The sequence below is a fragment of the Pelodiscus sinensis genome, unplaced genomic scaffold, assembly GCF_049634645.1.
Source record: "Pelodiscus sinensis isolate JC-2024 unplaced genomic scaffold, ASM4963464v1 ctg40, whole genome shotgun sequence".
Classification (NCBI taxonomy): domain Eukaryota; kingdom Metazoa; phylum Chordata; order Testudines; family Trionychidae; genus Pelodiscus; species Pelodiscus sinensis.
Window position 1 is genome coordinate 24794 of NW_027465932.1, and position 22803 is coordinate 47596.

At 45.9% G+C, this 22803-nt stretch overlaps 1 protein-coding gene across 1 annotated transcript in view; it reads left to right on the forward strand.

Moving 5' to 3' along the window:
* The window catches only part of LOC112543715 (stonustoxin subunit beta-like), a 35874-nt gene extending 15581 nt beyond the window's left edge, over positions 1 to 20293 (forward strand). Inside the window, exons 3-5 of the mRNA XM_075916882.1 lie at positions 4827 to 6874; positions 17225 to 17273; positions 19330 to 20293. Coding sequence (XP_075772997.1) covers positions 4827 to 6874; positions 17225 to 17273; positions 19330 to 20027 — 2795 coding nt within the window. The 3' untranslated portion in view covers positions 20028 to 20293. The remainder of the gene's footprint in view (positions 1 to 4826; positions 6875 to 17224; positions 17274 to 19329) is intronic.
* Positions 20294 to 22803: the final 2510 nt, after the last annotated feature.

A 22803-nucleotide genomic window follows, 5' to 3' on the forward strand; every position in this document is an offset into this window, starting at 1 on the left:
GGTCAGAGGTAAACAGGATGAGGTTTAATAAGGAGAAATGCAGAGTGCTCCACTTAGGAAGGAACAATCAGTTCCATACATACAAGATGGGAAGCGACTGTCTAGGAAGGAGCATGGTGGAAAGAGATCTAGGGGTCATAGTGGACCACAAGTTGAATATGAGTCAACAGTGTGATGCTGTTGCAAAAAAAGCAAATATGATTCTAGGTTGTATCAACAGGTGTGTTGTAAGCAAAACTCGTGAAGTCATTCTGCCGCTCTATTCTGCACTAGTTAGGCCTCAGCTGGAGTACTGTGTCCAGTTCTGTGCGCCACATTTCAAGAAAGATGTGGAGAAATTGGAAAGGGTACAGAGAAGAGCGACAAGAATGATTAAAGGTTTAGAGAACATGACCTATGAAGCCAGGCTTCATGAACTGGGCTTGTTTAGTTTGGAAAAAAGAAGATTAAGGGGGGACATGATAGCGGTTTTCAAATATCTAAAAGGGTGTCACAAGGAGGAAGGCGAAAATTTGTTCCTCTTGGTTTCTGAGGACAGGACAAGGAGTAATGGGCTTAAAGTGCAGCAGGGGAGGTTTAGATTGGACATTAGGAAAAAATTCCTAACTGTCAGGGTGGTCAAATATTGGAATAAATTGCCAAGGGAGGTGGTGGAATCTCCCTCTCTGGAGATATTTAAGAACAGGTTAGATAGACATCTGTCAGGGATGGTGTAGACGGAGCTTGGTCCTGCCTTGAGGGCGGGGGGCTGGACTCGATGACCTCTCGAGGTCCCTTCCAGTCCTATTATTCTATGATTCTATGATTCTATGAAAGAGAAATGCAAAGTGCTCCACTTAGGAAGGAACAATCAGTTCCATACATACAAGATGGGAAGCGACTGTCTAGGAAGGAGCGTGGCGGAAAGGGATCTAGGGGTCATAGTGGACCACAAGTTGAATATGAGTCAACAGTGTGATGCTGTTGCAAAAAAAGCAAATATGATTTTAGGTTGTATCAACAGGTGTGTTGTAAGCAAAACTCGTGAAGTCATTCTGCCGCTCTACTCTGCACTAGTTAGGCCTCAGCTGGAGTACTGTGTCCAGTTCTGGGCGCCACATTTCAAGAAAGATGTGGAGAAATTGGAAAGGGTACAGAGAAGAGCGACAAGAATGATTAAAGGTTTAGAGAATATGACCTATGAAGCCAGGCTTCATGAACTGGGCTTGTTTAGTTTGGAAAAAAGAAGATTAAGGGGGGACATGATAGCGGTTTTCAAATATCTAAAAGGGTGTCACAAGGAGGAAGGAGAAAATTTGTTCCTCTTGGTTTCTGAGGACAGGACAAGGAGTAATGGGCTTAAAGTGCAGCAGGGGAGGTTTAGATTGGACATTAGGAAAAAATTCCTAACTGTCAGGGTGGTCAAATATTGGAATAAATTGCCAAGGGAGGTGGTGGAATCTCCCTCTCTGGAGATATTTAAGAACAGGTTAGATAGACATCTGTCAGGGATGGTGTAGGTGGAGCTTGGTCCTGCCTTGAGGGCGGGGGGCTGGACTCGATGACCTCTTGAGGTCCCTTCCAGTCCTATTATTCTATGATTCTATACAAACATTCCTATAGTGTGTATTATCCCACCAAGTTTCTGTGATGCCAACAATGTCATAATTGTACTTATTTATTAGCACATCCAGTTCTTCCTGCTTATTTCCCATACTTCTCGCATTTGTATACAGGAAGTCCCCGGGTTACGTACAAGATGGGGACTGTAGGTTTGTTCTTAAGTTGAATTTGTATGTAAGTCGGAACTGGTCCACATTGTAGGGGAAACTCTAGCCAAACATTTCTCCAGAGCTCAGTTTTATTCTCCCACACCTCACTTCCCTCAGTCCTTTATTCTCAAGCTGAGGTATCTGCTGAGAAAAGCCGCTTCGCGTCTCCCTGGTCTGCTGGGGGGAAGCAGCTAGTGCGGGGTTGCCTCACCCCATTTGTAAGTAGGGATCCGAGGTAAGTCGGATCCATGTAACCCAGGGACTGCCTGTATAGGCATGTAAGATCCTGATTTGATCTTGCCTCCTAGTTTTGCCCTTACCCTCCTTTCTCTCTGTTGTTATAGCCCACAATCCCTTCCATTTCTGACCCATCTTCCAGGTCACCATATTCTCCACTTACCCATGGGCTTTGCTCACCTGTCCCTGTCTAACCTAGTTTAAAGTCCTTCTCGCGAGGTTAGCCAGTCTGTGTCCAAATAGGGTTTTCCCCCTCCTTGAAAGGTGGACGCCATCTCTGCCTAGCAGTCTTTCCTGGAATAGCATCCTGTGGTTGAGGAAGCCAAAGCCCTCCTGGTGGCACCATCTTCGCAGCCAGGCATTCACCTTCAGGATGCACCTGTCTCTGCTCAGGCCCCTACCTTTGACAGGAAGGACCGAAAAGAATACCACCTGTGCTCCAAACTCCTTCTCCCGTACTCCCAAAGCCCTGTAGTCACTCTTGATCCACTCAGCGTCACACTGCGCAGTATCATTAGTGCCCACACAGATGAGTAGCATGGGGTAGTAGTCAGAGGGCCGGATAATCCTCGACAATGCCTCCGCAGACAGCACCTCCTGAGATGAAATGTCAGGGCGACAGATGGGCACCTCCATCTCCCTCAGAAGAGAGTCTCTGACCACCACTACCCTACGTTTCCTATTCGCAGTGGTGGCAGCAGACCTCCCAGCCTTGGGGGTATGAGGCTTCTCCTCCATTGTAGGGGGTGATCGCTTATCTCCTGTATAAAGAAGAGCATAATGGTTTCCTAGTACCACGGTGGGAGGGTTCAGAGCAGGGGTGGAGCACTGCCTGCTGCCAGAAGTAACCAGCTGCCAGTGTCCACCCTGAGCCTTCTCCTCCTCCACCAGTGGTGTGTCCGCAGTCCTGTGTACTGGGACAGCTACCTCAGCTGTCTCCACATGAACACGGTCCAGGAATTGCTTGTGGATTCAAGTGCTCCTCAACCTGGCCACCTCCTCCTGTAGCTCTCCCACCTGCTGCCTGAGAGATTCCACCAGCAGGCACCTTTCGCATTGGATGGTCTCTCCAGCCTGGATATCAGTAAGTGGGAATTGCAAGCCACAGTCCCTGCAAAACCACACCAGGATCTGGGTGGAGGCATCCATGCTCAGGTGCTCTGCCTGGCTACAGGTGGAGGTGACAGAAGCAGTGCGGGCACAGGTGTTGTGGGTCTTCCTGACCGTCGTAGGCCTCCCTCTGCCAAACTCCCCTGTCTGCACCCTCCTGGCCACTTTGCTCCCTGGCTGCTCTACCTCTGGATTTTAAAGCCTGCTTGCCTACACTAGGCCTGCCCCCTTGTGAGTCACACAGGGGAAGGCTGACCAAATTCAATCAAGAGAGCAATCCAGGAAACAAAGGGTCAGGCACTCAGTCCCAACTGCCACAGCAGCTGAAACTGAAACTGCAGTTACCTGAAATCAGAATCAGAATTCAACAAACAAAATTCAAACATCAGAGGGGTAGCCATGTTAGTCTGAATCTGCAAAAGCGACGAGGAGTCCTGTGGCACCTTATAGACTAACTGAAGTGCTGGAGCATAAGCTTTCGTGGGCAAAGACCCACTTCGTCAGATGCATGTAGTGGAAATTTCCAGAGGCAGGTATAAATATGCAGGCCAGGATCAGGCTGGAGATGACGAGGTGGATCCAATCAGGGAGGATGAGGCCCACTTCTAGTAGCTGATCTGGAGGTGTGAATACCAAGAGAGAAGAAGCTGCTTTTGTAGTTAGCAAGCCATTCACAGTCTTTGTTTAATCCTGAGTTGATTGTGTCAAACTTGCAGATGAACTGTAGCTCAGCAGTTTCTCTTTGAAGTCTGGTCTTGAAGTTTTTTGCTGCAGGAATGCTACCTTTAGATCTGCAATTGTGTGTCCAGGGAGACTGAAGTGTTCCCCTACAGGTTTTTGTACGTTGCCATTCCTAATATCAGATTTGTGTCCATTTATCCTTTTCCGTAGGGACTGTCCAGTTTGGCCGATGTATATAGCAGTGGGGCATTGTTGGCACATGATGGCATATATTACGTTGGTAGATGTGCAGGAGAATGAACCAGTGACGGTATGGCTGATCTGGTTAGGTCCTGTGATGCGAGTACTCTCACTCTCACCAGGTAGCCTGTTCAGCGGTGGGATCTCTTGCGGTTCCTCTTAAACTTCCCTGTCTGCAGCCCCCTGTCCATGGGCCAGATCATCTGCAAGGGTTAACACCTGGTGGGCCCCCATCCCACCATATTTACCTCTGCCTCCACAGGTAGAGGGGATCTCAGCTCCCATTGGCTGCCTATCGCTATTCCCAGTCAATGGGAGTGTGGTTGCCGGTACCTGTGGAAGTGTAGGTGAACATAGCGGCAGTAGCTCACCAGAGGGAAACCCTACTGAACCACCAGTTATATTGCCCAGCCCTGGCTTCGAAGGAGTTTGTGAACAAATGTAACAGCCATACAGACAGACAGATGCATGTATATAGAGAGACAGATAATGATGCAGTGTGTCTTTCAATGGCATCTGTGTCAACTTAATGCTGTTTTGAAAGTCTGTGCTGCATAGCCCTGGTTGATTGCTGTTGGACTCACTTGAATCAAAGCAATTTGCCCAGTGTCCTGTATTTGGCAGAAGGAAATATGGTCACCCTAAACAGGGGGTTAGTTTACTGGCAACAGTGATTTGAGCCCCCGGTGATGCTATTTTCTGCTCATCACATGCTTTAAAAATTAAATCATATTATTAAAATAAATTGAAAAAATGTCCCATTCTCTCCAGTGGTCACTAACTGTGTACTTGGGTGGTATTTTCCAGGTGTCACTTTATGGGGCATCGAGGCCCTTAAGAATGACGTGGTGACAAAGCCAAATCCCAAGACTGAATTCCAGATCATTGCATCTAACACCATGGAAGATAGGGCCTCTGCCCTCAATCTGTCTGGGTCCCTGAAAGCCAGTGTCCTGGGGGGGCTGGTGGAAGTAGGTGGATCTGCTGCATTTATAAGTGAGACCAAGAAATCAAAGAACCAAGCTTGCATTGCTCTCCACTACTCAGTGACAACCAGCTATGAGGAGCTGAGTATGAGCCATTTAGGACCAGAGAACGTCTCTTATCCTGATGTGTTTGACCAAGGCACGGCCACCCACGTGGTCACTGCCGTGCTGTATGGGGCACATGCTTTCTTTGTGTTTATTCGGGAAGTTTCTTCATCCGAGAAAATGATAGAAATAGAGGGGAAAATGAAGCTGATGATAGAAAAGATCCCAAAGGTTTCGGGAGCAGCAGAGGGGTGTGCGGAAATGAAGAAGGAGAAATTAGAAAAAAAAGAAAATTTCCGTTGCAAATTTTACGGTGATTTTGCTCTGGAGAACAATCCGGTTACTTATCAAGATGCCGTGGAAGTTTACTCGACTCTCCCTAAGCTGCTTGGCGACTCTGGGGAAAAGGCTGTACCGGTGCGCGTCTGGCTGTACCCCCTGAGCAAGCTGAATCCCAGAGCCACTCAGCTGGTGCGTGAGATCAGCTCAGTGCTGGTTGATGACGCACAAAGTGCCCTGGAGCACTTGACCGAGTGTGACATCCGATGCAACGACATGGTGAAGGACAGAGCGGCTACAGCCTTCCCCGAGATCAGGAGGAAAATCCAGCAGTTCAGAAAGCTGTGCACACAGCACAGACAGAGCTTCCAGAAAGAGCTCGCGAGAACCTTGCCCTCGATCCGTGGGGGTGGAGCAGAGGAAGGGGCCCTGGTGGAGATTTTAACCAGCAGAGAGCAATCTCCATTCGGTGCCCAGCGACTCAATGAATTTCTGGATAAGACACAGGAAGAGCTGGATTTTGTCAGTTCCTACCTTGCCGAGCTGGAGGGGGTGGAAGTCGTATCCTCCAGGAGTGAGCTACAGCGCGTAGTTCTCAGCCCCGGGCACGACTTCGTGGTGTCTCTCACGCTCACTTCATTGCATGACGAGGAACCCTACTTCTCAGAACTGAACCTGTGGCTGCGGAGACAATTTGTGAAGAAAACTCACGATCCAGCCTTAGCCAGTCCTGTCTGTGAGATGCCAAATTCCGCACTGTGGTTTGAGGATGACGAGATAAGAAGAAAAGCACAACAAGCAGTAAAGTCCTTCTCTGACTTTGCCCGGGTCAACAAATCTGATGGGAAGACCCGGCTCATTGTGGCCTCTGTTCCAGACAAGGCCAATCCAGGCGCTTCCATTTACCTGTATGAAAACAGAGAGCGGCTCAGCACCAACTTCCAGCCTCCATCAAAGCCTCTTTCTCCCAAGATAGACAGAGTCAGACATGACCGTGTGCAGCTCACTCTGAAACCGGCAGCCTATGGCAGGGCTGAGATATGCGGCTACCGGGCAGAGTACAGACTTGTCGGACAGGAGAGCTGGGTGACTGTGAATATCAGTAACATGCAAGAGACACTCACGGTAACAGGGCTCCATCCAAACACCCAGTACCAGTTCCGATACGCGGCCGTGAGCAAACTAGGGCTCAGCAAGAGCAGTGACGTGAGTGACACGGTGAAGACGCTTCCAACCAGCCCCCCTGGGAAACCTATAGCAGCGACTGTAGAATTATCGGCTATCACCCTGACCTGGGAGAGTCCACGTGTCATTGGAGATGGAGTCAGTATAAGCGAGTACAAGGTGCAATACAGAGAAGAGGCTGGAGACAAGAGTGATGAGGGGAAAGATAAATGGCTGGAACAAAGGACGGGCCAGAGAACTGAGTCCTGCACCATACAAGGCTTGATTGCTCAGACGCCCTACAGATTCCGGGTGTCGGCTGTGAGTGCGGACGGGGCTGTGAGTGACCCAAGTGAGGAGACATCTATTTCAACTCCAAAGGTAAGAGAAAATGCCATAAATATGCATAAGTCTAACTCTAAGTCTAACCCAAAGGGAAGACCTAAAAGTTGGCCTAAGGGGTGGCTCTTCACCAGAGATAAAGGAAACAGTCTCATGAACAAAAGCCCACAGGGGAACCCTTTGTTGTCTTCTCACTGGAGCAGGGCGTCATCCTGTCAGTTGCCCTGGAGTGCCAGCTCTTCCTGCAGCAGAGACTCAAGTGTGGCTGTTCTGCTGTGGAAAGAGCACAGCCTCTCATTGCCCCTGTCTCTCCCTCCCCCTCCATCTGTGCCCAAAGGATGGGGGTTAAAGGCTTCAGCAGGCCATAATATAAATCAGGTGTCCCTCACTGACCTGACTGGTCCCATTCAGCTAATACAGAAGAGGCCTTTCGCATTCTGGGGCTAACAGATCTGCTCTATTGCAGCTCTCCAGCCTGACTGTGTCACAAGCATTCTTCATTCCATTTCCCCCTCACACAACTGGCCTTCCCTGCCAACCTTCTTCTCTCCCTCCTCTGGTACGTCTAGTGGAGACCCTATCGTCATGCTGGCATCCTCCGTTACAGGATCACTCACTCCTCCCTCAGCTCTGTCATCGGCTGCGCAAGCAACAGAACTTGAGTCTCCTGAGTCCCAGGCTTCCAAAGTGGGCTCATTTAGACAAAGCCAAAGACAAGTCCATAAATCAATAGACTTAGCAGAATTCAATCGTTATGTTTCCTTAATTCCCATGGGTAATGATTTTTAATTTTCAAGCATTGTTTTGCAACTTTCATCTGTTTCAATGTTCATAGTTGTGCTAAATTATAGTGGGCTCCACCATCACGTGTCAAAATATGCAAAGTATATTTATTCAAATCAACACTAATATGATGTCCAGAGCATTTTTCCTGTTTTGCCTATATGTAAATTGTTATTATCAATGTAGATATTTTTCTTGGTTTATCTGTAGATGGTAAAATTGATGGATGCTAAGCTTTATCTTTTAATTTCAAGATGAGATTCTTAGATTCCAAGAACAGAAGGGACCCCTGTGATCATCTGGTCTGACCTTCTGTATAACACAAGCCAGAGACCTGTTCCACAGTATAGAGCAGGTCTTTTGGAAAACAACCTGTCTTAATTTAAAAATTGTTAGGGATGGAGAATCCACCACAGTCCTTCATAAATTGTCCCACTGATTAGTTACTCTCATTGCTAAAAATGTACGGTATAAATGTGTCTGTCTTCAGCTTCCAGCCATTGGATCATGTTCGACTCTTTTCTGCTGGATTGAAGAACGTATTATTATCCTCGACAGCAGAGGGAGCTCCTTTGCAGTCACCTTCCTCAGATCTAAAACATCAAAAAAGTTAAAAACTTCTTTAGTTTTTATCCTTTTCCAAGTTTTTTAATTCTTCCCCCTATTTTTTCTTTAAATTTTTTTTAAAAAATTAAAGTTTGTTTTCCTGCATTCTCTGCAGTTGAAGATGTCTGGCTCACCAGGATTCAAGAGACATGACTCATGCAGGGGGACTGTGCCTGTCTCTGACAGACATTCCTCTTGTATACAATGCCTGAGAGAAGGCCTTGGCTCCCAGAGGTGCCCTCATTGCTCTAATCTCACCACACAAACAAGACAGGACTGATCCAACCACCTTAGAATCATAGAACCATAGAGTTAGAAAAGACCTCAGAAGGTCAGCAAGTCCAGCCCCCTGCTCTAGGCAGGACCAATCCCAACTAAATCCCAACCTTAAGACTCTCCCCTATGAAAAGTCCCTCTAGACAGCTCGAGACGACTCTCCTGTTTCAACAAGGACTCAAGAGAGGGAAAACCTCCCAATCTCAGACAAGAACCATCCCTCCTTCTCGTCAGACAGGGCAAAGACAAAGGCCAGGACTTCTCCAGACAGACCCCTGGCCTTGGCACTGAGCTCCTCTGGAGCGAGGTCTGCCAATAAGCCCAGCACTTCCAGCACCGTGCTGACGAAGCACAGTGCACCTCATAAATGTGTGCATTCAGAATCTAGGCACCAGTCCTCAGCACTGGCATCAATATCAGCACCGACACCTGATGCGGCTCCTAAAACTACAACAAAATCAGCACAGAGATGCATCAAAGCTGACCCATGCCAATTGCCACCTCCTAGGGCTCTGACGCCAATGCTGCCTCTGGCTCTGATGGCACCATCATTGGCACCAACCAAGATGGCACCACATAAGCATGCACCAAGACACACCCCGGTACCCAGTCAGCATATTCAGGCTGATGTCTGATGAGCACTGCATTCACCAGCATCGTCTGTCCATTCGATATATTCCCCCGGATCTCCAGCACCATCAGTATCAGTGAGTGAGGCAGACACATCATCACAAAGTTTTTTTTTGTCCCAACTCTCCTCACCGGCACAGAGACACCCTCCCTGGGAGTCACGATCATCTAGATCAGCTGTGGCCAACCCTCGTCTTGCAAGCCCCATGTGGCTCTTCAACCCCCAAAAGTGCAGCTCACGAAGCCACTCCTGCTACCCCCCAACTGCTTCCTTATTCACTTTTTCAACACCAGTCATGATTTTATAGACCTCTCTCATATCCCCCTTAGTCTCCTCTTTTCCAAGCTGAAATGTCACAGCCCTATTAGTCTCTCCTCATATGGCACCCATTTCAAACCCCTAATAATTTTTGTCGCCCTTTTCTGAACCTTTTCTAATGCCAATAGATCTTTTGTGAGATGAGGCAACCACATTTATACACAGTATTCAAGATGGGGATGAACCATGGATTTATACAGAGACAATAAGATATTTTCTGTCTTATTCTCTGTCCCTTTTTTAATGCTTCCTAATATTCTATTTGCTTTTCTGACTGCCGCTGCATACTGAGGCTACGTCTATACTACACTTCTTTTTTTGGCAAATGGTATGCAAATTGCGCTCTGCAATTTGTGTACCTTTTTCTGATTCTTTTTTCAGAAGAGGCTTTTTCAAAATTTGGCCCATCTATATTGGGCCAAATTTCAGAAAAACCGCCTCTTTCGGAAGAGCCCTTCTTCCTCATGAAACGAGGTTTACAGAGCTTCCGAAAGAGCTCATCTGCTCTTCTGCAAAAAATTCCATATTGTAGACGTAGCCTGAGTGGATCTGTTCAGAGAACTATCCACAATGACTCCAAGATCTCTCTTGAGTCATTGTAGCCAAATTAGTCCCCATCAAATAGTATGTATAGTTGGGATTATTTTTTTCCAGTGTGCGTTACTTTACATTTATCAACATTAAATTTCATTTGCCATTTTGTTGCCCAATCACTTAGTGTGGTGAGATCTTTTTGAAGCTCTTCACAGTCTGCTTTGGTCTTAACTATCTTGAGCAGTTTGGAATCATCTGAAAATTTTTCCACCTCACTGTTTACCCATTCCTCTAGATCATTTATAAATAAGTTGAATAGGATTGGGCCTTTGAAGCAGGATGCAGTTAATCAAGTCGTTGAGACAATGTCCTTTCTGGTTGAAATGGCAAGAAACTGTTTTTTCTTTGTGATCCTGTCTAATATCTGTCTCTGTTGCTAAAGAACAAGTATGCATGTGCAACGCCTCAATAACAGAATGAACTTTGCAGATGCATAGTTTGATCTTACTTGTAGTGACTATAACAGCTATGGTCTTATGCCAACTAACATCTATGAGTGATGAGAACCCGGGTTACAGCTTGGGACTGCGGGACCACTATGCCCCCTCAACTCTCTAGCTGGGACTTTTTCTCACAAATTTGATCTGCTAGTTACCAGCAGCAAACCCCACCAGGCACTGTGATCACTCAGTTCAACAGTATGTGTAGCCCCACATCCAGCTAAAATGCACGAAGGCTCCCAGAGCAACTCAGGAATCACACGCCTAATGAAAGGCACCAGCTGAATGGCCCCAGCTGCTAGCCTTGGACCTGGGGGAAATATCCTCTTACACTGCTCAAGATGAACAGCACAAATGTATCAATTTGGTCTTTATTGCATCAATGGAATGTAGATACACACCAGCCTTCGTAAACATGAGCAGATTTACCAAACATGTGAGACAAATTCAGTGGTAAAGATACACAGTCAGGTAAGTTTATTCACAGCAAAAAATGCATTTTAAGTGATTATAAGTGATAGGCACAAAGAGCAGCTACCAAAAGAAAAGAAAATATAAGCACATAGTCTAAACTCTCAACCCTGTTAGACTGGCAAAATCTACATTAAGCAGTGCTTCCCACACCACTGGAAACTGACTGCAGTTCACAGTACACAGGTTTCACCCTTGGAATGTGGGTTAGTCCTCTCTGTTGGAGTCTTCAGCCTTCTGAGCCCTGGTCTGCACTAAGGCTTTCTTTCAAAATAGCCCCTCTTTGGTTGAATTTATAAGAGGAGCGTCCACACTACCAAGCCTATTATTTCAAAACAAGGGAACCGGTTATTCCAAATCCGTACTCCTGCTTTTCTCAAGGAATAACACTAATTTCAAAATAGATATTTCAAAATAGCAGTAGTATAATTGCTCCGGTGCCCCTATTTTGAAATAACGACTCTCCGGTATAATTCAATCTAATGACTCCCTAGTGCATCCTGGGGCTCTAAGTTGAGATAGCATGTCAACATTAATAGAAGCTGCCTCAGAGTAATTTTGAGGCTTCTCCACAGTCAAAACATTCTAGTTTGATTTTCTAATTGGGACATATTAAGTCAACTTTAGTTATTTTGAAATTGTTTCCTAGTATAGATGTGGCCAAAGTGTTCTTGTTGTTTGCAGAATCGGCAGAGGCAGGAAAAATGCCCAGCATGGAGCCCCTGTGTTCTTTGTTCTACAAGAGATAAAAGGGCTTCCGAAAGGAGGGGTTTTCTCCGATATTTGTCCCAATCTATATGGGCCAAATGTCAGAAAACACTCTTCCGACAAAAAATTTGAAAAAAGCTCCACAAATCACGGCGCGTATTTTGAGTTGCTTTTTTTTTTTATTTGAAAAAAAAAAACAGGATAGTCTAGACATACCCTTAGTCATATGTGCTTGGAGAACACAAGTCCAGGCATGTCTGGTGGGTACTGCCGAGTCCCCAGGCAACGCTGAGCAATTCCCCTGGTGTGGCCTACTGCAAGTGAGTCATTGCATTAAGGCTCCCTTGCTGTTGACGTGTCCTTTGACATCCCACCTGGGTGTTGGCTACTTTCTGTGTTGATGCTGGAGAGATCTCTCTGGCCACCCTCAGATTACAGTATGTTTCAGTGCCATGACAGCCACACAACACAATCCTGTAACTTCACTTGCACTGATGTTGTACATAGTCAGATAGAAACATTCCTTCTGACAGACCACAACCTTTCTCCTGATACACCACAGTCCCTGCTTTATATGCAATATCACAAGTAAATATAATTAAGGATTATAGGAGCTTTGGGATGCCTCCCCCCAATATAGACTATCACAACATGTGCTTAATTTCAGGCACCTGAGTAACTCTCTTGATGTCACTTAAGAGTATCCATGTGTTAATAATTAAGCAGAGGTGATGAAAACACTGATGAAGGTTAAACATGAAATACCAAGTTGTCATATTCAGAAACTCCCTTTTCTGAACATAAGAACATAAGAACATAAGAACGGCCGTACTGGGTCAGACCAAAGGTCCATCTAGCCCAGTATCCTGTCTACCGACAGTGGCCAGCACCAGGTGCCCCAGAGAGGGTGGACCGAAGACAATGATCAAGCGATTTGTCTCCTGCCATCCCTCTCCAGCCTCTGGCAAACAGAGGCCAAGGACATCATTTTATCCCCTGGCTAATAGCTTTTTATGGACCTAACCTCCATGAATTTATCCAGCTTCTCTTTAAACTCTGTTATAGTCCTAGCCTTCACAGCCTCCTCTGGCAAGGAGTTCCACAGGTTGACAACACGCTGTGTGAAGAAGAACTTCCTTTTATTAGTTTTAAACCTGCTACCCATTAATTTCATTTGGTGTCCTCTAGTTCTTCTATTATGGGAACTAATAAATAACTTTTCTTTATCAGCCCTCTCCACACCACTCATGATTTTATAGACCTCTATCATATCCCCCCTCAGTCTCCTCTTTTCTAAACTGAAAAATCCCAGTCTCTTTAGCCTCTCCTCATATGGGACCCATTCCAAACCCCTAATCATTTTAGTTGCCCTTTTCTGAACCCTTTCCAAGGCCAAAATATCTTTTTTGAGGTGAGGAGACCACATCTGTACACAGTATTCAAGATGTGGGCGTACCATAGTTTTATACAGGGGCAGTAAGATATTCTGGGTCTTATTTTCTATCCCTTTCCTAATAATTCCTAGCATTCTATTTGCCTTTTTGACCGCCGCTGCACACTGTGTGGAAGTTTTCAGAGAACTGTCCACGATAACTCCAAGATCTCTTTCCTGATTTGTTGTAGCCAAATTAGCCCCCATCATACTGTACGTATAGTTGGGGTTATTTTTCCCGATGTGCATTACTTTACACTTATCCACATTAAATTTCATTTGCCATTTTGTTGCCCAATCACTCAGTTTGGTGAGATCTTCTTGGAGTCCCTCACAGTCTGCTTCTGTCTTGACTATCCTAAACAGTTTGGTATCATCTGCAAACTTTACTACGTCACTGCTTACCCCTTTCTCCAGATCATTTATGAATAAGTTGAAAAGGATTGGTCCCAGGACTGACCCTTGGGGTACACCACTAGTTACCCCTCTCCAATCTGAAAATTTACCATTTATTCCTACCCTTTGTTTCCTGTCTTTTAGCCAGTTCTCAATCCAAGAAAGGACCTTCCCTCTTATCCCATGGCCATGTAATTTACACAAGAGCATTTGGTGAGGGACCTTGTCAAAGGCTTTCTGAAAATCCAAGTATACTATATCTACTGGATCCCCCTTGTCCGCATGTTTGTTAACCCCTTCAAAGAACTCTAATAGATTAGTAAGACAGGATTTCCCTTTACAGAAACCATGTTGACTTTTGTCCAACAAATTATGTTCTTCTACATGATTCACAATTTTATTCTTTACTATTGTTTCGACTAATTTGCCCGGTACTGAAGTTAGACTTACCGGTCTGTAATTGCCAGGATCGCCTCTAGAGCCCTTTTTAAATATTGGTGTCACGTTGGCTACCTTCCAGTCATTAGGTACGGAAGCCGATTTAAAGGATAGGTTACAAACCACAGATAATAGCTCAGCAATTTCCCATTTAAGTTCTTTTAGAACCCTTGGATGAATGCCATCCGGTCCCGGAGATTTGTTAACATTAAGTTTTTCTATTTGTTCTAAAACCTCCTCTAATGACACTTCAATCCGGGACAGTTCCTCAGATTCATCACCCACAAAGGACGGTGCAGATTCAGGAATCTCCCCAACGTCCTCAGCCATGAAGACTGAAGCAAAGAAATCATTTAGTTTCTCCGCAATGGCTTTATCGTCCTTGATTGCTCCTTTTATAGCTCGATCATCTAGGGGACCCACAGGCTTTTTAGCAGGGTTCCTGCTTCTAATGTACTTAAAAAACATTTTGTTATTTCTTTTTGAGTTTTTGGCTAGCTGTTCCTCAAAATCTTTTTTTGCTTTTCTTATTACATGTTTACACTTGATTTGACAGTGTTTATGTTCCTTTCTATTTATCTCACTAGGATTGGACTTCCACTTCTTAAAAGATACCTTTTTGTCCCTCACTGCTTCTTTTACATGGTGGTTAAGCCACGATGACTCTTTTTTAGGTCTCTTGCTATGTTTTTTAATTTGGGGTATACATTTAAGTTGGGCCTCTATTATGGTGTCTTTAAAAAGTTTCCATGCAGCTTTCAGGGATTTGGCTCTAGTCACTGTGCCTTTTAATTTCTGTTTAACAAACCTCCTCATTTTTGTGTAATTCCCCTTTTTGAAATTAAATGCCAGGGTGCTGGACTGCTGAGGTGTTCTTCCCACCACAGGAATGTTGAATGTTATTATATTATGGTCACTATTCCCAAGCGGTCCTGTAACGGTTATATCCTGGACCTGATCCTGCACTCCCCTCAGGACTAAATCGAGAATTGCCTCTCCCCTTGTGGGTTCCTGCACTAGCTGCTCCAAGAAGCAGTCATTTAAGCCATTGAGAAATTTTATCTCCGCTTCTCTTCCTGAGGTGACATGTATCCAGTCAATATGGGGGTAATTAAAATCCCCCGTTATTATAGAGTTCTCTATTTTGGTAGCCTCTCTAATCTCCCTCAGCATTTCTATGTCAGTATCGCTGTCCTGGTCAGGTGGTCGGTAATATATCCCTACTGCTAATTTCTTAATATTGGAGCATGGAATTTCTATCCATAGCGATTCTATGGAACATGTTGATTCACTTAATATTTTTATTTCATTTGATTCTACATTATCTTTCACATACAGTGCCACTCCGCCACCCACCCGGCCTGCTCTATCCTTTCGATATATTTTATATCCCGGTATGATTGTATCCCACAGATTTTCCTCATTCCACCAGGTTTCAGTGATGCCAATTATGTCTATCTCCTCATTTAATACGAGGTACTCTAGTTCACCCATCTTATTAGTCAGATTCCTAGCATTTGTGTAGAAGCACTTTAAAAATTTGCCACTGGTTATTTGTCTGCCCTTCCCTGATGCATTTGATTCCTTTGTATGCGGTTGTTTGTCAGCTCTGGCCAATGGTTTGCCCTCTCCCCTCCTCTCTTTCTGACTTCAGCTTAGAGAATCTCTATCATCGGATTCTCCTCTAAGAGAAGTCTCTCTCCGATTTACGTGCATCTCCGCACCAATCGGCTTTCCCCCATCTCTTAGTTTAAAAACTGCTGTACGGCCTTATTAATGTTTAGTGCCAGCAGTCTGGTTCCACCCTGGTTTAGGTGGAGCCCATCCTTCCTGTATAGGCTCCTCCTCTCCCAAAAGTGTCCCCACTTCCTAATAAATCTAAACCCCTCTTCCCTACACCATTGTCTCATCCATGCATTGAGACTCTGAAGCTCTGCCTGCTTATCTGGCCCTGCGCGTGGAACTGGAAGCATTTCCGAGAATGCCACCATAGAGGTCCTGGATTTCAGTCTCTTTCCTAGCAGCCTAAATTTGGCCTCCAGGACATCTCTCCTACCCTTCCCTATGTCATTGGTACCTACATGTACCACGACCACCCGCTCCTCCCCAGCACTACACACCAGATGTCTATGTAGATGCCTCGAGAGATCCGCAACCTTCGCACCAGGCAGGCAAATGACCATACGGTTCTCCCCGTCATCACAAACCCAACTATCTATGTTTCTAATTATCGAATCACCCACTACTAACACCTGCCTCTTCCTAACTGGAATTACCTCCCCCTCAGAGGTATCCTCAGTGCAAGAGGGTACCGCAACATCCTCTGGGAGGAGGGTCCCAACTACGGGATGGTTTCCCTCTGCTCCCATTAAATGCTCTGTTCCCTTGAAAATTTCTTCCTCCTTAAGAACACTGGGGCTCTCAGACTGGAGGTGGGACAGTACTACAGTGTCCCAGAAAGTCTCATCAACATAGCTCTTGTCATCACTCTCTACCTCCCTTAGCTCCTCCAGTTCAGCCACCCTGTCCTCCAAAGCCCGAACTCGGTCTCTGAGGGTCAGGAGCTCTTTGCAACGGGTGCACACATACGCCACCCGCCCACAGGGCAGGTAATCATACATGTTACACTCGACGCAATAAACAGGATAGCCCCTACTCTGCTGCTGGACTTCTGTCTCCATGTTTGTAATGAATAAGTTTAAGTACAAACTGGGATTCTTTTTAAACTTCTGGAGTATAGATTATTCTAAGAGTTAGGTTTTAAAGAATGACACAAGTCACTCGTGCCCTCTAAACTCCCTCTCCAAACTCTCCTGTTACCTGTTCCTGGTCGCGCTCTCCCTGGTCGCTTAGTCACAGGCTTATATACCTCTGGTAGCTCCTCCCCCTGACTGAGGCTCAGCCAATTAACAGAGGCTTCTAGATTTCAAACCTTTTAGAAGCTCCTACAAACCAACCAAACAAACAAACCAAACAGACAAACACAAGCTCAGCACACTGCAAATAACTCCCCCCCACACACAAACACACACTCCAGACAGCCACTTACCACAAGGGTCCCGTTTTTACTCCTCTTTTACCTGGAGAACTCCCTCTCCAAACTCTCCTGTTACCTGTTCCTGGTCTCCTGTTACCTGTACCTGATCATAATCGAACTTCATAGTGGTGATTATTATTATTATTACTGTTCATTATTTGAGTTAATGAGTTTTTTCTAGATGGGATATGGTTTCTACTCTCTAAGCTCATTGCTTGAAGTATGTTTGTAAATAACACATTTATTCCAAATATTTCAGAGCGGGATGGATGGCAGGATGCAGAGAGGAGACAATGTAACCTTCTATGGTAAGATAATAGCACAAAAGGCTCTGTTCTGGTCTCAATTCTAGATTGTAAAATAAAAAGAGCTCTACAACTCTAGGGCTTCGAGGCATGTACTGAATATAACTTGAGTCACTCAAAATTATTTTAGGGGCTCTAGCATAGGCACAATTACAGGGAGAATGGGAGGTACGTGTCTCCTGTGACTTTTTTTCTTATGCCAGGGACAACTCCCACAAAGAAAATCTCTTTCCCAGAATCTGTGATTTCCACCATATCACATGCTGCTGCTGCGTCTGCAAGCTGTAAACCAAGAACCTGCCACTTTCGATCAAGAAGGGGGTGAGAGTGGAAGCAGGGTAGGGCTTTGTTACAATCCAGTGACAGTGGGTGCTGTGTATCAGGCACACCCATTCCCCAGCTCCCAGAACCATTTCTGCACAGAGCAGGTCAACTCTGGTTCAAATTTCAAATACAAAAATGGAAACAAATGTGTCTGCAAAGTTGTATCCCATGTGAGCAGGTCTACAGAGCTAGGCAAGAGGGGGAAGTGATTTGTAGGCAAAACTGCCCAACTCACTATGTGCCGCACAGCAGAAGTGAATTGCAAAGGGGGATGTTGATGAGCACATGGTAGTGAGGTTGCATGTGAGTTCAGTAAGATCCTACCCTGCACTGGGGGCTCCATGGAAGAATGCAGAGAGGGGATGGTGCAAGAATCTGAAAAACTGGTGGATGCTGTTATTGGCATTGACAGGATCAGGGGACAGGGCAAAGCAAAGGCCAACAAAGGAGAAGATGGTGCAGAGTTGTATAGAAATTGGAGGGTAGACACAGGGGCTGTCTCTCGACTGGCCAGTTTTTCCGGAAAATCAGCCACTTTTCCAGAAAAACTTGCCAGCTGTCTACACTGGCCGCCTGAATTTCCACAAGAACACTGACTTCCTACTGTAAGAAATCAGTGCTTCTTGCAGAAATACCATGCTGCTCCAGTTCGGGCAAAAGTCCTTTTTGCGCAAAACTTTTGCACAAAAGGGCCAGTGTAGACAGCTCAGATTTGTTTTGCGCAAAAAAGCCCTGATCGCGAAAATGGCAATTAGGGCTTTTTTGTGCAAAAGCGCGTCTAGATTGGCACGGATGCTTTTCCATAAAAAGTGCTTTAGCGGAAAAGCGTCCGTTACAATCTAGACGCTCTTTTCCGAAAATGCTTTTAACGGAAAAGTTTTCCGTTAAAAGCATTTGAGGAAAATCATGCCAGTCTAGATGTAGCCAGGCAGTTTAAATCTGAATGCCAAATGCTCAGAGATTAGAAAGGTTCTCATCTCCATCTGGAGGAGGAAGTGGCCTGAGAAGAACATGAGGGTTTATTTTTATGTGTCACGTCTGACTCTGAGATCAAGTGAGAAGAGTCTCTGCTCTGTGAATGGTGCCCGGGTTATTTGTGGAAAAACCAGAGGCCAAGGCACTTTGATTTGACAGTGATGAGTGCGGTGTAAGGACCTATCCTCTTGAGCAAGGAGCCAACAGCAGAACAGAAAGAGCGGAGTTACATGATCAAACCACCAGGCAAGGAAGACAAATATAGAAGATGAGACTTGTGTGGACTGAAGGTTCTGAGCTGTGGGCTGGGAGGCCCGGGAGAGGATGGTATAATAATCAAGGTCGAATATTCTGAGGTTTTAGAAAGGAATGTGAATGTGGGATTGGAGATGCTGATGGGAAAGAATCAGTTGGATTTGGTATGGCCTAGTGGCATGGGAAAAAGGAGAGAGCAGTCAAAAATTGCCCCCAGACTGCAGGCCTGAGGGATGGCGAGAATGGGGGAGTTGAGAAGAGTGATAGAAAAGGGAGAGGAGATAGTTTGGGAGAAAAGATAAGGAGGTCAGGTTATGTCATGTTCAGTTTAAAATACAAAACATCCAAGGGGACAGAGCTATGAGACTGGATGTATTCTGGGCCTCTCCACCCCAGAGCACAAGATTTTAATGCAGGTTAATTAACAAGTGTATAATGAGATGTAACTCCTACCTATGTACTGCTATCTGTGCACTGATGCTCTGACTGTCCAACCTATCTCCAGCAGCCACATATGACAGGAGATCGGAGCTCAGAATCATCCTCGTTGGCAAAACCAGAGCTGGGAAAAGTGCCACGGGAAACACCATCCTTGGGGAAAGAACGTTTGAGTCCAAACTTGAGGCCAAGGCAGTGACCATGACTTGTGAAAAGGGGCAAAGGAGCTGGAACGGGAGGGAGCTCGTGGTGATTGACACACCTGCCATCTTTGACCGAAAGGCATTTGATACAGTGACATGTAGAGAGATCAGTCGCTGTGTCGCGCTCTCTACCCCAGGTCCCCATGCGCTGGTGCTGGTGACCCAGCTGGGCTGTTATACTGAAGAAGACAAGGAAGCCGTGAAGCGAGTCCAGGAGATTTTTGGAGATGGAGCCATGAGGCACACGGTCGTCCTGTTCACCCGGAAAGAAGATTTAGGTGATGGCTCCCTGCATGACTACGTGAGACACTCAGATAACAAAGATCTCAAGAGGCTGATTCAGGCGTGTGGGAACCGCTACTGCGCTTTCAACAACAGAGCAACAGGAGCAGAGCAGACGGAGCAGGTTTCGGAGCTGGTGGAAGTGATCCAGAGAATGGTGCAGGAGAACGGGGGCGGGTATTACACCAATGAGATGTATTTCAAACCAATTGAACAAAAAGTGAGAGATATTATTGGAAAGAATAAAATAACCAGGGTGAAGGCTGTGAAAGATTCCTGATCAGACAAAGTTATTTTGGCCTTTGGGGTTGCTGTAATTGTTGTTGTTATACTTCTCGGCTGTGTCTAGACTGGCAAGTTTTTCCGCAAAATCATGTGATTTTACGGAAAAACTTGCCAGCTGTCCACACTGGCCGCTTGAATTTCCACAAAAGCACTGACAATCTCATGTAAAATCATCAGTGCTTTTCCGGAAATACTATGCTGCTCCTGTTCGGGCAAAAGTCTTTTTCCGAAAGACTTGTGCGCAAAAGGGCCAGTGTAGACAGCACAGTACTGTTTTCCACAAAAAAGCCCCGATCGCAAAAATGGCGATCGGGGCTTTTTTGTGGAAAACCGCGTCTAGATTGCCACGGATGCTTTTCCGCAAAAAGTGCTTTTGCGGAAAAGCATCCTGCCAATCTAGACGCAATTTTTCCAAAAATGCTTTTAACGGAAAACTTTTCCGTTAAAAGCATTTCCGGAAAATCATGCCAGTGTAGATGTAGCCCTTGTGTTTTACCTCAGTCACTAGCAAGCATTAATAAAACCTTATTGCAGTGTAATTCCACTGCTTCCCTCACCTTCAGACACCCTCACCCTTTAGATAACATGGAGCAGTATACAATATGAATAAATCTGTTCGCATTTGTTCTTTATTTCCAGTCTATTTTAGATCATTTCAATACGCTGAGGCAGCCTCCACACCCAGTTACTCTGGATTTAGAATTACTCAGTTAATAAAAGTGCTGGCGTGTGGGTTTACAGTCACGTAGCAGCTCTCCCCATGGACTTCGCAGGAATATGCTGCATTTCAGGGGCATTGGAGCCTTCCCCAAAAGCGGGGACTAGGGGATTTCCCCATGCCTCCATTTTCCCTCAAGGTCTAGCCCTTGACCCAGCCATTCGCTGGAAGAGCTGGGGAGTCTGTGCCCACGGCACAGGGTGGAGACCAAAAGAATCCACTGCCCATGTCACCAGCTCCAGGCTCTCTGCCTTGGACAGGTGCCTTCATGACTCTTCAACAGGGTCAGGCCTCAGGCCTGCAGCCCAGCCAGGATAGCAGCCACCTGGGGCCAGGCAGCTGTGGGGAGCCCTGGTGAGCCCTCCACATGACTGCAATGTGGCCAGTCCAAGGGAAGAAGTGCCCAACCCATTTTCAGTCTCTGATTCCATGCCCAGGGCAGAAGGAGGGTTTATGGCTCTCACAGCTGTTTACGGGGTTCTTACCATGTCCAGCCTGCAGCTTTGAGGCCAACCTCTTGCCTGGAGCTGGATCATGGAGAGCCATGGGAACAGCTGCAGGAAGTGGATCCTTTTACCATCCCCGGGCAAGCATGGAGCCCAGGGGCAGGCACACGGGCAGGAAGCTGAAGACAGCTTCCCTGCATAGGGGGTAAGTGGAGGGTCTGCAAGGCTCCCACAACTCCTCTGGCTCCCCAGCTGGGATCCACACTGGCTGGCCAGGGGTTGGGGACTCTGGGGCTACATCTACACTGGGGACTTCTTGAGCAAGGACTATTTTGCACAAGAGTTCTTGCAGAAAAGGTCTTGTGCAAAAGCGTGTCCACATTGCCATGTGCTTTTGAGCAAGAGTATCCATAGCAGTGTGGATGCTTTCTTGCACAAGAAAGCTCTGACGGCCATTTTAGCCACAGGGATTTCTTGTGCCAGAAACCCCCTGTTCCCATCCACACTGCCTTCTTGCACAAGAGCTCTTGCAAAGAGGGCTCATTCCTCATGGGGAGAGGAATAACTCTTGTGCAAGAAGCCCTCTTTTCTGATGCTTTACTGTAAATTTACGTGCACAAGAACGTGCAGTGTAGACGCTCCGCAACATTTTGTGCAAGAACGCCTGTTCTTGTGCAAAAGCCTCCAGTGTAGATGTAGCCTGGGAGATGAGTGAGGGAACTGGGTGGGGTCTTCCTTGGCAAAAGGTAGTAGATCCCTGGCACCCTGATCATTTAGAAGCCAGTACTGCATTTACAGCCTGGTAACTAGAGAGAGGAATTTTGCCTTTCGGTGGAGCTGAGAGACCTAATCTGCTGTCATGTAAATGTATAGTACCACAAACGCATAGCAGCTCAAAGCATATCAAACATGGCAGTAACATAAAATCCCAGGCACTCATGGGGCCAAATTCAGGCCAGGTGTAAGTTGGTGAAACTCTACTGAGAATCAGTTTGGTCCCATTGGGGCAGCTTCTTTTTCTATTTTGAAAGGCAAATTTTAAGACCCACGGACAATGTTGCTCTGAAACATGATAATACACAGGGTTGTTATTTGCTTTTGTAAGATAACCATCAATGGCTACGAAGGGCTTCAATCCCTTTTGAAAAGGAGATGTATGCTCATGAAGAAGTTATGCATTGCATCACTAAGTGCAGCAATGCCAAATGCCTTTGAAAGTCCAGCCCAAAGTCTACAAGGATCACCTAACTTACAGAATCAGCTTTGGTTTTATACACTTTTAAAAGTTGCACTGCTAATGTCAAATTTATTAATAATAAACTAACCTAAACAAACCCAATTCTTTCAGCCTTCCTTCATAGGTCATGTTCTCTAGACCTTTCATCATTCTCATTGCTCTTCTCTGGACCCTCTCCAATTTCTCCACATCTTTCTTGAAATGCAGAGCCCTGAACTGGACACAGTACTCCAGCTGAGGCCTAAACAGCGCAGAGTAGAGCGGAAGAATGATTTCTCCTGTTAATGCATCCCAGAATCATGTTTGCTTTTTTTGCAACAGCATCACGCTACTGACTCATATTCAGCTTTTGGTCCACTATAACCCCTAG